The sequence below is a fragment of the Alexandromys fortis genome, unplaced genomic scaffold, assembly GCF_014885135.2.
Source record: "Alexandromys fortis isolate MF-2015 unplaced genomic scaffold, M_Fortis_MF-2015_v1.1 scaffold_76, whole genome shotgun sequence".
Classification (NCBI taxonomy): domain Eukaryota; kingdom Metazoa; phylum Chordata; class Mammalia; order Rodentia; family Cricetidae; genus Alexandromys; species Alexandromys fortis.
In genome coordinates, this window is record NW_026067997.1 from 5,780,211 (window position 1) to 5,794,067 (window position 13,857).

General features: G+C 33.7%; 1 protein-coding gene across 5 annotated transcripts in view; it reads left to right on the forward strand.

The window, feature by feature from the left end:
• Positions 1 to 13,857, forward strand: part of Erbin (erbb2 interacting protein) — a 103,761-nt gene that overhangs the window by 57,560 nt on the left and 32,344 nt on the right. For all 5 annotated transcript variants that reach the window (XM_050160339.1, XM_050160336.1, XM_050160337.1 and 2 more), the window contains exons 9-15: positions 1,699 to 1,773; positions 2,693 to 2,837; positions 4,081 to 4,153; positions 4,444 to 4,573; positions 5,045 to 5,160; positions 7,363 to 7,432; positions 10,149 to 10,248. In XM_050160339.1, coding sequence (XP_050016296.1) covers positions 1,699 to 1,773; positions 2,693 to 2,837; positions 4,081 to 4,153; positions 4,444 to 4,573; positions 5,045 to 5,160; positions 7,363 to 7,432; positions 10,149 to 10,248 — 709 coding nt within the window. The remainder of the gene's footprint in view (positions 1 to 1,698; positions 1,774 to 2,692; positions 2,838 to 4,080; positions 4,154 to 4,443; positions 4,574 to 5,044; positions 5,161 to 7,362; positions 7,433 to 10,148; positions 10,249 to 13,857) is intronic.

Genomic DNA, 13,857 nt, shown 5'->3' on the forward strand with positions numbered 1-13,857 from the left:
ACCCCACCCTCAAGATCCCATTTTTTGCCCGGCAATCTTGTCTACTTCCCATAATCAGGAGGATAGCTGTATGTTTTTCTTTGGGATCACCTTCTTATTTAGCTTCTTTAGGAGATCAAATTATAGACTCACTGACCTTTATTTATCTCTAAAATTTTTGATTGCAAGTCTGTTGTTCAAAATTAGGGCATCTTTCAAATGGTAATGTTAAGAATAAGAATGTCTGTGTGCATTTCAACTGTGGTCAGTATGATACTGTAGTATTTGACCTTCTACCCTTTTCTAAAGTTCTTTTGCATATCCTTTTTGAAAAATTTACTGAAATTTTTAATTATATATGTATGGGTGTTTTGCCTTCATGTGTGACTTGTCTACCGTTTGCATGCCTGGTGCCTGAGGAAGTTGAAAGAGAGTGCTAGATCTCTTGAACTGGAATTACAGACAGTTTGAGCCAGTATGTTCTGGAAATCAAACTCAAGTCCGCTGCCAGTACTCTTAACCACCGACCCATCTCTCCAGCCAACTTTTTCATATTCTAATTTAAGATGGGTTTTGATGGATTTCACTGTATTTGCAGAGTTTTACTTATTGAGAAAAAGTACATATTTTGCTTCCTAAGTTACCCTATATGACCTTATCTTTTATTTTTTGATGTATTAACTTTAATATAAGTAGTGTGAATCTTGTTTTACTAGTTTTGTGAATCCTATTAGCTTTTAAAAATCATCTTTTTTCTTACCCATTTTGATCTGTATTAATATCACACATGGGGAAAAATAAAAGCCAGGTGGTGGCAGCGTATACCTTAACCTAGCACTTGGGAGGCAGAGGCAGGCTGATCTCTGTGAGTTTGTGCCCACTCTGGTCTGCAGAGCAAGTCCAGGACAGGATCCAAAGCTACAAAGAAACCCTGTCTTGAAAAACAAAAACAAAACAAAACAAAAAAACCCACTACAACAACAAACTTAATAGTAGAAAGACAGGCTAGGTGATGTATGCTTATAATCCCACCATTTGGGAGATGGCGTCAAGGAGGATCTATTTAAAGTCATCCCTGTTATAAAGTATGTCTCCAAAACTTACTACTGTGTTGCAATGATAAAGACTTATAAAGAATAAAAGGAAGTTTCTCTTAATTCAAGTTATGCCTATATGTCTTGCCTATACTTATTAATAATAGATCTGAATATGTGACTTGCTGTGGTGAGTGGGTATGTAGTACCCTTTGCCATTGTGTACTTATTGATTGCCATGACTCTTTAGAATGAGAGAAGTAACAACTTCAAGGAGACATTCAAACCTTTAGCTCCAATGGCCAGTGCCCAAAAGCAGGTTTACCTGAATACCAAGGTTCACAGCAATATAAGGGGGTTTGTGAGTTTAGCCTTTCAGCACCAATGTAATTACATACTTTTAAACAATGGGTCCTATTTTAGTTTATTATTATTATTATTAACTGTGTAAATACTTGACCCAATTGGGTAATCCAGAACTTTCACAAATCTTTCTACCTTTGTGGAATTTGGTTTTCCCAGTGGTAACAATGGTGCTGTACAGAAGCACACCCCTTGTGGTGCTTCCCTCTCCTCTCTCCTTTAATGTTTTGATTAAAGAATATCTTGGCAATTCCTGGGCTTTTTCAGCCAGATGTAGATGGTCATGTAAATTAATTGAATTCTTCTGATTCTGTCCAAACAGCCTGAAGTACTTGAACAACTAAGTGGATTGAAAGAGTTTTGGATGGATGGTAATAGACTGACTTTTATTCCAGGGGTATGTATATGAAAATTTTAGTAGCTTTCCATTTATTACTGTCTCTCTTTTTGAGTATTTGAAATGCACATTTAAAAATTGTTTAGTCATTTAAATGATGAATTTTTACTTAATTTTTTATTAAGCAAAAGTGTGAAACAAATTGTACTTTTTAAAAACCATGCACACATCTGAAAACATCCATAACAAATTATATTAAAAATAGTCTTTTTACTACTGAGAACATATGCATTCTGTTAGTACCAGTCAGTTATACTAAATTCAGTCTTTCCAGAAATAGTTAAACTAAAATGATTTCTGTTTTATCACCTGAGAAACGGTATGCTTCCATATTTAGAGAAGACATAAAAGAATTGCCATTTCATAGGAGGTGATCAATATTTACCTAAGAAAACTATCATTCTGCTTGAATAAAATTATTCCACATCTTTATTATTAAATATGTCTGGTGATTGAGAAATAATTTAGTTATTAATTAAAACTTGGTATTGTGGGGCTGGAGAGATGGCTCAGTGGTTAAGAGCATTGCCTGCTCTTCCAAAGGTCCTGAGTTCAAATCCCGGCAACCACGTGGTGGCTCACAACCATCTGGAATGAGGTCTGGTGCCCGCTTCTGGCCTGCAGACATACACACAGACAGAATATTGTATACATAACAAATAAATAAATATTTAAAAAAATAAAAAAAAATTTATTAAAAAAAAACTTGGTATTGTGCTTATTACTTAAATTTTAAAAATTACTTGATCCTGGCCATAGTGGTGTACGTTTTAATCCCAGCAGCACTCAGGAGGCAGAACAGGCAGATCTGTAAATTCAAGTTCCAGAAAAGCCAGGGCTACGCAGAGAAACAGGTCTTAAAACAAACAAAGCAAAATTACCTGATATAATAATGGCATTTTCTGTCCTTTACCTACAGTTTATTGGTAGTTTGAGACAGCTCACATATTTGGATGTTTCTAAAAATAATATTGAAATGGTTGAAGAAGGAATTTCAACATGTGAGAACCTCCAAGACCTCCTCTTATCAAGTAACTCCCTTCAGCAGCTGCCTGAGACCATTGGTCTGTATTAATAGTTTTCAGAACAATTTCTTTTTAATTATCAAAGACTTCTTTTTACTCAAATCTTTCATAGAAACTCAAAATCTTTCTATTAATGTTTTATTGTACCACCCCTTACATATATTACTTGAACTTTCCCTGATGTGCTCCATTGTACAGTTTACTGCTTTTGTTACTACTTATATTTATTCTAAGGAAATCCTGTTTTTATAACTTTAATAAATTTTTGACAAAGAAGCTAGCCTTATTTGGAAACTGTTTTCCCTTACTTTACTATTGATTGATTGATAGATAAGAAAACAGGAGGCTTTTAAAAAATTTATGGTATATCTACAATTCATGCTCAATCTATTTTGAAGTTGTTTGATAAAGTATGAGGTAGATAGGTCACTTGGATGAAAGTCTCAATGCTTAAATCTTCAAGGTGATATAATAGAGAAACTAAATTATCATATTTCTCAGTTGTATTACACCAGTTTTAAAGTTAAGACACATTTTACATTTTAGAATTCTATTTTAATCTAATAAGTACTTTTGATTTTTGAGTTGAAATATATTTACATACTATTTTGTTATGTAGTAACAATTCATACTGCTGTGTTTTTATTAATTTAACAGATGTGGTTAATTCTTTATGTCACGACTTTGTTTTTAGAACAAGGATACAGAAGTGAACACTGGAGACAAAATGTCTGTCTTCTTAGAAGCTTATATTTTACTTGGGGGTTGGGTAGTAAGTTAAACAGTACAGTGGGGGCTGGAGAGATAGTCAGTAAAAGACTTGCCTGCCAAGTATAAGGACTTAAGTTTGATTCCAAACACTAACATTAAAAGCTAGCCTTAGTGGTGTGTGCACTTCTGTTCCCAGCATTGAGGAGGCAGATCCCTGGAGCTTCATAGCCTGCCAGCCTAACCTAATAGATGAGCCCCAGGTCCTAGTATGATAAAATGAGGATGGTTCCTGTGTAAGGACACCAAAGTTTACCTCGGGCTTTCATAAGCATGTTCATACACCTGCACACGCACACACATGTAGACACATAACACACACAGGTGAGGTGGGTGAAAATAGAAATATTGGGCAAGTAAGAGTGGGTGATGATAGGGTGTAGTGTCTTTTGTAAGTAGGTTTTTATTGGTAATGTCTTCTAAATGTTGTCAAATCCAATGTGTTTCACCGTGATTATTGATGAATTTGTTTTATAATTTAAGCTGAAAATGATTTATTACTTCTTCTCAATAGGTTCATTGAAAAATGTCACAACTCTTAAAATAGATGAAAACCAGTTAATGTATCTACCAGACTCAATAGGAGGGTGAGTTGTGTGTGAATATGTAGACAAAGAAAGTGCTGTTATTAACTCAGCTTGTGTCTCTGCATGCATTTTATTTACATAAAGAACATCAAAGCAGATTCCACAAACATTCAAAATAAGTAATTTGCATACAGTTTTGTTATTATATAATAGTAATAAAAATATACTCATTTATTGTTGGTAAAGTTTAGCTTTACCAAATTTCATTTGCTAATTTCATGTTGACGTGTTCTTAAATATTGGGTATAGTGTAGATTTTAAAAACAATGTGTTTTCATTTATAATTGTAGTCTAAGGTCCATAGAAGAACTGGATTGCAGTTTCAATGAAATTGAAGCTTTGCCTTCATCAGTTGGACAGCTCACAAACTTAAGAACATTTGCTGCAGATCACAATTACTTACAACAGTTACCCCCAGAGGTACAGTATTTTACATTTATGTCAGATTTTTGTCTTTTAAACATATTCTTTGTTTTATTTTCTTTCTAAAATAGTTTATTAATCAATTTATATTCTGAATAATAACAGACTATGCAACTTTGAAGCTGTTCCTAAACACTTTTCTTCTTAAAGGAAAGTTAATAATTTAAAGAGAGTAGTTAAAGCTGGGTGGTGGTGATGCATGCCTTTAATCCCAGCACTGGGGATTAAAGAGGCAGACATATCTCTGAGTTCGAGGTCAGCCTGGTCTAGAGAGTAAGTTTCAGGACAACCAGAACTACATAGAAACCCCTGTCTTGAAAAATCAAAGAGGGGGGGGGGTTAGTTACTACAAAAGTAATACTTTTGTAAATGCAAGGATTATTTTTCACCACTTTCAGATATAGTAATATAGTTTTGTTTATTGACCTATAGGCCAGGTTTGTGATCTCCAGTTTGTTTCTCTTTCAGATTGGAAACTGGAAAAACATAACTGTGCTGTTTCTCCATTCTAATAAACTAGAGACACTTCCAGAGGAAATGGGTGATATGCAAAAATTAAAAGTCATTAATTTAAGTGATAACAGGTTTGTAATCTTCTGTTGGCTTATAGACTACATTGAAGTTAAAATTTGATATGAAATATACTATTCTAGCCGGTGTTTCTTTTATTTTATATATATATTTAAATTTTTTCAATTGAAAAAATGAGCAAACTACCTGATGTTACTGTGATTGTCATGGTTTATTTTGAACCAACATAATTATACAACCTTTATTCTTTCATTATTATATATCCTTTTAATTCCTGTAATCCCAAATTCACCTTTGTACTGCTGCTGAACAAAGCAATTTTTTAATCTAATCTTTGCTTATGTTTTTCTAGGCAGAGATTCATTCATTCAGTTTGGGCCACAAAAGCCAAATTGCAGAGCAGATTGATTGCTATAGATTCCCAGACTGGAGTAGTGATTGCTGGAGTGAAAGACTAAGGTTGTTTAAATAATAGTTGCAGAAAGTTATAGATGGAAGTTTCTGTCCCGCCCAATCTCACGGCCATTTAGTCCCAAATAAACACACAGAGGCTTATATTGATTGTAAATGGTTTGGCCTATTAGCTCAGGCTTATTATTAACTAGCTCTTACAACTTAAATTAACCCATAATTCTTGTCTATGTTTAGCCATGTGGCTTGGTATCTTTTCTCAGTAAGGCATTCTCATCTTGACTCCTCTACATCTGGATGATGACTGACTCTCTGCCTTTCCTCTTCCCAGAATTCTCTTAGTCTGGTTGTCTCACCTATACTTCCTGCCTGGCTACTGGCCAATCAGCATTTTATTAAACCAGTATGAGTGACAAATCTTTATAGTGTACAAGAGCATTAATCCACAACAGAATGTTTTTTATCTTGTAACACTTTACAAAATACAAACATAATCCTTTTGTAATAGTATAGTAGGTTTCTCTCTTATGTAGGAGAAATTTCAGACTCACATAGTTTGTAAAGTAGAACTTTAAGTACAGTATTCTGACTGACTTGTCAAAAATGTCCTAACAGCTACAGTTTATTTAAGAAGAACCTCTGCCTCTGTAGTAAAGTTTGTTTCTTCTCATAATTTTTTTTCCAAGTGAGAGCACCAACTCTTCAAACTCTGTCTTCAAAGGTATGCACAGAAGACTAGTTAGGTTTAAGATAGCAAGGATAAAGTAAAAATATTATTTTAAATGGAATCTTATTTTAATTTACTACTCTAACAAGTGTTTGTATCACTTTATTTTACATATTATCATTTTGAAATAGTAATAGCTCACTAAAATGTGGAGCAGCACTGTGTTCTTACAGCATTAGTTCTCTCTAAATACAGAAACAACAACAGTTTTGTGAGAGAGAGTACTCAGGGTGGCCTTACCTTACGTTACGGCATGGACAGTTGTTATTTTTTTTAACAGATTTGTTTATTTTCAATTTACAATAAAGATTGTATAATTATATTGGCTCAAAATGAACCATAACATTCACAGAATAATAAGTAGCATCAGATAAATTTTGCTCATTCTTTCATTTAAAAGTATAGATGCGGGGGCTGGAGAGATGGCTCAGAGTACTGATTGCTCTTCCAGAGGATCGGGGTTCAATTCCCAGCACCCACATGGCAGCTCACAACTGTCTGAAGATCCAGTTACAGGGGATCTGACACCTTCAAACCAATGCACATAAAATAAAAGTTAAATAAACCATAAAAACTATTATTTATAAATAAATAAATAAATAAAAGTATAGATGCTCATATTGGACAGGTTAATGTGCCTGTCCTAAAATAAATTGTCAGATAATCTAGAAGTCTTATACTAACGTTAGAGATGGCTTTTTGAGTCTTAGATTGTTGACAATCATCAGGAAATACAGCTGCCTTTGGGGCTAGTGCATATACTGTTTTTGTTTTTGTTTTAATTTTCACTATTGACCTGATTATCCTTTTATCTGCTGAATTAAACCAGTTATAGAGAATTGTGTTTTAAAACTAGATAATGCTTTTGTCTTTTCTCCTATATAAAAGTGTGCATTTGACTTTACTTTTTTATGTTAACTGCATATGCCAGTATATAGCATTGTTCAGATGAGTTATGTTTTCATTTTAATTATTTTTTGTGGTACTAGGAGGTAGAAAGGTAGGGTCCATGCTAGGTAAGCACTAGACCACTGAGCTGCACTTCTAATGTAATCTCTTAGTCATTTGAAATATTCTCATTTTTAAGTATAATTTTTGTTTGTCTTTTTCCAATCAGGTTAAAGAATTTGCCTTTTAGCTTTACAAAGCTACAACAGTTGACTGCTATGTGGCTCTCAGATAATCAGGTGAGTATTCTGAACTAGTATTTGGCTGGACTTCCAATTGTGTTATGTAATTATATCCTTTAATTTATATAGTGCCACGTAAGAGCAGTTATACCTTTGTTCACATGTAAAGATGCATTTTTGTATATATGAAGAAATATCTTACCATATTTAGAACCAATGTTTAACGCAGATATAGATATATAAGTGATTTTGTTGTATTTTAGGAAGTTTTCTTTTTTTTTTTTTTTTTTTTTGAGCTTAAGTGGTGAATTTATTAAGAGAAGGGGGAAGGAAAGGGGGAAGAGAGAAAGAGGCGGGGGGGGGGAGAGAGAGAGCCGCTTGCCTCTTCAGAAGAACAATGGGAAAGAAGCAAGTTTTCAAACCCATAAAAATATAGATTGGAAATCAGACTCAGTTCTACCTAACTTTTTATATGACTTACTACCATTGTTCCTTCTTTTTGAGTGCACATGAAAATCTGTTCTCTCAGCAATTTTGAGCATAGAGGCATTCAGGGCATTCTTTGCCCTATTCTTTTCCTCTCCTCACCTTAAACCTCTCAGAAATGCTGTCCTGTTTGTCTGAGGCAGCAGTAAGTGAATGCCTGTATGCTCTCTAGTACCTACACCTTATCAACTGCAGACTCGAGAAGTCAGTGTACATACTTGTTTTGCTCTGTCTTGTGTTAGTGCTTTGATATAAAATATGTTAGTAGGTATTTGATGAATGAGTGATTTTAGGTTTCAGAGGAAGAATGCCAACAGGTGACATCTTGAGTTTTGATAGCTAGAGAACTGGAGGAGTGTCTAAAATTAAATGGAATTAAAGAGCAGACATTCAGGGTATGGGAAAAGCTCAGTAAACTAATTCTTGTCTCTGCCCAGGTACTCCATAAGTAGCAGTGGTTATAAATTTTATGAAGTATAATTCATATGCCATTCAATTCACCCATTTTAAAATATGCCAATTTTGATCTATGTTTAAAGGGTAATAGCAGAATATTTTTAGGGAAATTGGTTTTTACAAATGTCCTAGATAATTTTGATACTGCCATTTAAAGGGGTTGCTTCTTTACACACTAAGAAATGATTGGACCAAAAAGTTTATCTATGTTCTTTATAGTTTATATCTGTTGAATTACCTTTGACTGTGGAAATATTTAATATAAGAGAAGGGAATGCAGATTGAGTATTCCATATCCGATATACTTGGGATAAGATATTTTGGAGATTTTTGGATTTTCTTATTATTGTTGTTGTTTTGGTTTTTCAAGACAAGGTTTCACTGTGTAGCCCTGGCTGTCCTGAAACTCTCTCTGCAGACTATTCTGACCTCAAATTCACATAGATTCACTTGCCTCTGCCTCCTAGATTTTTTTAATATTCACAATTAAAAAATAAGATAGGAATAAAAGTCTAACTATAAACTTTATTAATGTTTCATATATTACTTATATGAAAAATAATTTATGTAGCATTTAAAAATTAATTTTTAGGTTTTTTTTTCAGCATAAACTTTCTGTTGACATCAAATGTGTCCTATTCTACTTGGGACAACCGTGTCAGTGCTCAGTGTTTTCAGATTTTGGAATATTTTGAAATATTTTAATTAACTATGCTCTGCCTGGGGTTGAGGAGATTGGTGGATAATACAGAGATTGAATTTAGAAACCAGGATGATGTGTGCAGGACTGGCTTTTACATTTGACGATAGACCAGGGTGAGCTCTCAGAGCAGTGTTACTACCGTCATCTCTGTCCTTCTTGTCAAAAACAGTGTGAGTGAAGAATCAGCCTGTCTTTGAGATTTCAAGGAAGCAGATTTTTAGGAAAGAGTAGGCTTACCACTTCCATTATTTGAGGAAGTCAAGCAAAATGGTCAGAATATTTGAGACTATAGGACAGTTTAGTTTTTAACTAGGTGGAAGTCACAAAATTTTTAAGTATTTAAGAGTAAGATTTCAGAATAGAATCAGGTTTTCACAAGAGTTTATTTGGAGAATAAACTGAAAGATAATATAGAAGAGAAGACTGGGTAATTCCTACCTACTAGGAGTTATTTAAGGCTCTTAATGGTAGAATTTTAGGGGAGTATATTAAAAATAAGAGTTAGTTGTATTAGAACAGATATTGATACTATTTTAACCAATTAGAAGAAAGATACTAAGAAAAGAATGAAGTCTAAAATACCTGGTGGCTCCACCAAGTGTCTTGTTGGTGCCATTGATGGAGATAGAAGAGAAGCAGTGTTCAACTTACTGATTACTTTTAAGCACTGTCTGTTTAGCAGCTAACTGGAATAAATGTTTAGATAACTAATTTAAACCTTCTAAATGGTTTTTTTCCTTAAAAAGCATTTTACAAAAGGATATATTAGAGACAGCAAAATAACATATAATGGAAAACGTTTTATAACCTTTTTAGTAAAATCTCTTTGTAGTAAATAATTCATAGGCTATAGGTATTCTTGGCATGTTGAAATATTTTATAATTGTTTCAGTGATAAATAATACATATTGAATTTGCTTTTTATTAAAATTTTATTTTCTAGATTTCTATGTGGTTTCAATTGAATGCTCGAAAGTGTTCTTTTGTATATATACAAATTTTTTTTTGTAACTGTACCTTGATAGTTTGTAAAATAGGTGGATGGTTATTTGTAGGGATTATTAGATGTGTATTTTCTTTTATTGAAAATTAAAGGTTTATTAAAAAATTAACCATTTCTTTCCCTAGTCCAAACCTCTGATACCTCTTCAAAAAGAAACTGATTCAGAGACTCAGAAAATGGTGCTTACTAACTACATGTTCCCTCAGCAACCAAGGACTGAAGAAGGTAGGAATTAAAGACTTCCTCCCCTTCCCCTTAAGTGCCAAGAGAAGTTTTAGCTCCAAAACTTTTTATTACTTCATTGGAATTTAGAATATTGATCAGAAAGTTTTCAGGAAATAGGTGGATAAGTAACATTATAAGTTGAATATAGAGGTGGAAATGTATTGTGTGCTTTCTTTATTTATGTAACACTGATAATGTTATCAATTGTAGCACTCCTTACTTCAAATCACACTTGACTAAGTGTTAGAAATGCTTGTGAAGCATTGTGTGATTAGAAGTATTCAACCAGGACGTGGTTTGTTCTGTTGTATATAATACCCATGGAGTCCACACACTAGATCAAGGTCATCTGTGAAGCTACTATCTAGTCACTACTAAGTTACTTCCTAGGTTTTGCCGAGCAAGAGAGAATATATTCTGGCCGCTAGTGTGTACTTATGGATTATTGTGTGAAGACAGAGGACCAAATTATTTTTAATATATTTTGTTGTGTTCTCTGTATGTTTAACATTTTTAAAATTACACTTAAATGTCTTTTTATATGTGTATTAATCTTTCTGAAGACAGTAAGCATATCTATGGTCTAAAATTACTTAGAAAGTAACTCAATATAAAATGTTAAAGAAAAGTGTAAATTCATTGTTAGTCTTAATGATAATTAGGAGGCTGGAGAGGTAGCTCAGTGGTTAAGAGCATTTCTATTCTTCCAGAGGGCCCAGATTCCTAATCTTAGCACCCACTTGACAGCTTATAATTGTCTGCAACTCCAGTTCTAGGGTATATGGTTCTCTCTTCTGGACTGTATGGGCCCCATGCATGCATGTAGCACACAGAGATACATGCAGGTAAAAAGCACACACACATAACATAAAAATAAAATAAACCATGGTAAGTTAAGCGAGTGAGTTTCCATTTTCTCATTTTTAAATGAATTTAGTAGTTCCATTTGAACCAGCTTCCAGTCTATACTTGAGTGCTACTAACAGAAATATTTCATTATATGGTGTTTACTGAAATAGTATGTTAGTTTATGAATAGAACATTAAAATGTTATCTTCTCTGAACTAAGAAATCATTTCCTGTCTTTCTTTACAAATGTTTTAAGTACTATACTAACATTCTATATTACGAAAAGGACAATTACTTGATCACATTGCATAGCAGGTAGTAGCTACAGGACTCTCACACCTTCTTACTGTGTCAATCAAGCTTTACATTGTTACAATTATAGAAGAGGAGAAACAAGGAAAGAAAGATGTATCTTTAGAGATCTCATTTCATCCTAGTAAGAAGATGGAGGAGATCCAGAGCAGAAGAGGAAGAGGTTGGGGACCTGGTATTACCCTTAGAGGCATGTTTCCTCCAGCACAAGCCCAGCCCTAAGGTTTCCACAGACTCCTAGAATAGTACGACTAACTAGAATAGAATACTCCTAGAATAGTAAAACCAACTCTTCAAATGTGAACCTGTGGGAGATATTTCATTTCAGATCAATACTTAGTGCTATTTCCTATTTTCATAAATCTTCAGAGATCAGGAAAAATGAAAAAATTGAGATGAGTTCTGATGAATAAAAGCAAGCAAACAAATGTTTTGTTGACATGTTCAAATACTTGGTATCATTTTCTGTACTGTTCTATTAGTACCATAAGTAGTATTTGCCCATTTACTTTTTCTGTCTGTTTTATGGTTTTGGTAATTGAACCTAGGCTATACCCCAGTGTTGCACATCCATTTAAACTTAATTTCTGTTTTTGTTTTTTTTGAGACGAGGTTTTCTGTGTAGCCCTGACTTTCTTGAAACTAGCTCTGTAGACCATGCTGGCCTTGATCCATCTGCCTCTGCCTCCCCAGTGCTGGGATTAAAGGCATGAGACACAACTGTCTGGCCAAACTTCATTTCTAACATGCAGAATTTTTATTTACATGTGTCTTGGAGTTTATACTGTAAAGCACTATGACCAAAAGCAGCTTTTGGCAAGAGAAGGGTTTATTTCAGAACTGAATGAAATTCAAGTCAGGAACTCAAGACAGGACCTAAAGCAGAGGCTGTAGAGGAATGTTGCTTACTGGCTTGCTCCTGATGGCTTGCTCAGCTTATTTTTTTTATAACATCCAGGACCGCCAGCCCAGGAGCGGAACTGCCCACAGTGAGCTTGGACCTCTTACACCAGTTATCAACCAAGAAAATGCAGCATAGACATATTTGATGGGGCATTTTTTTAAAATTGAGATTCCCTCTTAAATGACTACCTTATGGCAAGTTGACATGAAAGTAGTCAACACAACATTTAGCAATGTGTCAGTCTAACAGTTTAAAAATAAGTACACTAGTTCATTATGGAAACAGTTCTACATTTTATAATTTTGATAAATGAAGTTAGAAGTAGATTTAAATACATAGAAAAGAGATGTATCTTTTAAGTTTATTCTTAGAGCTTTAATTATAGACCTTTCAATGAATTTATTTATATTTTGCATATCAAAAGCCTAACTTGGATTTCAGCAGAAAGTCTGAATCACCTTTGCTGTTCCTAAATAAGTGTTACAGAAAATATCTATGAAACAATAATCTTATCAAAGCAAGGTCTCTTCTTACAAAGATGATAGTGTTCTCTTTGTCACATGATAGAAACAAGTTAGATGAGTTAAATTTTTAATCTGTTTATTAATCTTTTCATTAAATTGGCCCTTAAAAATCATCAGTTCGAATGACTTTGAAACAAGTTAAATATCTTATACCTGTAACTTCTCAGTCTTACAGCCGTCTTCCAACATATGTACTATGTCTTTAGTTGCTTCTAGTTCATAGAGTTTAGAGTATTTACTCTCTGATCATTTTTTAGAAGTGTTTTTGCTAGCCCCTTCTCTAAGTTGTGTAAACTGTGAATGTTTTAACCACAAATAGATATGCCTTGACCTCTTACTTTACTGTTTCCTATTTTCATGATTCAAATTCGCCTGGCCTTTTTTATCCAGCCCCTATTTTAGCTGACTTCCTATTATGATTTCTTCTTTTAAAGGATGATTGTTTAGATAAGGAAGTGCTGTTCAGATTCTGATAGAAAGAATTATGCTGTCATAATTTTGGTTTTATTTTGGAATTTGTTTTAAGGTAGAGGGAGCTAGAGTCTGGAAATTTGTAATTCATTAATTAATCAGAAAACTCTTAGATTTCCTTGGAGTTTATTTGCCCCTTAAAGTACCTTACCATAGGTATACATGAATTATAATGTACTCACATCTCAAATTAGAAACTGTAGTGTTTGGGGCTGGAAAGTGGGATCAGCAGGTAAAGGAGCTTACCACCAAGTCTGATGACTTAAATTTGATCCCTGTAATTCACTTGATGGAAGGAGATAACTGATTCTTTTATTCTCCAACCTTCATGTATATTCCATCATATTCTCATGCAATTAATAAAACTAAGAGAAAAAATTACAGTAGTGTTATCAAGAGGATGATGAACCTTTGAACTTCCAGGAAATGTTTTTCTTTATCCCAGTACCTCTAAGAAATAGATGACTCATATGGTGAATATTACTGTTCAGTTGTAGCTTTATGCCAGCTTGAGAGGAATTGTGTTTGCTTTGTTTAACTGAACTTAAT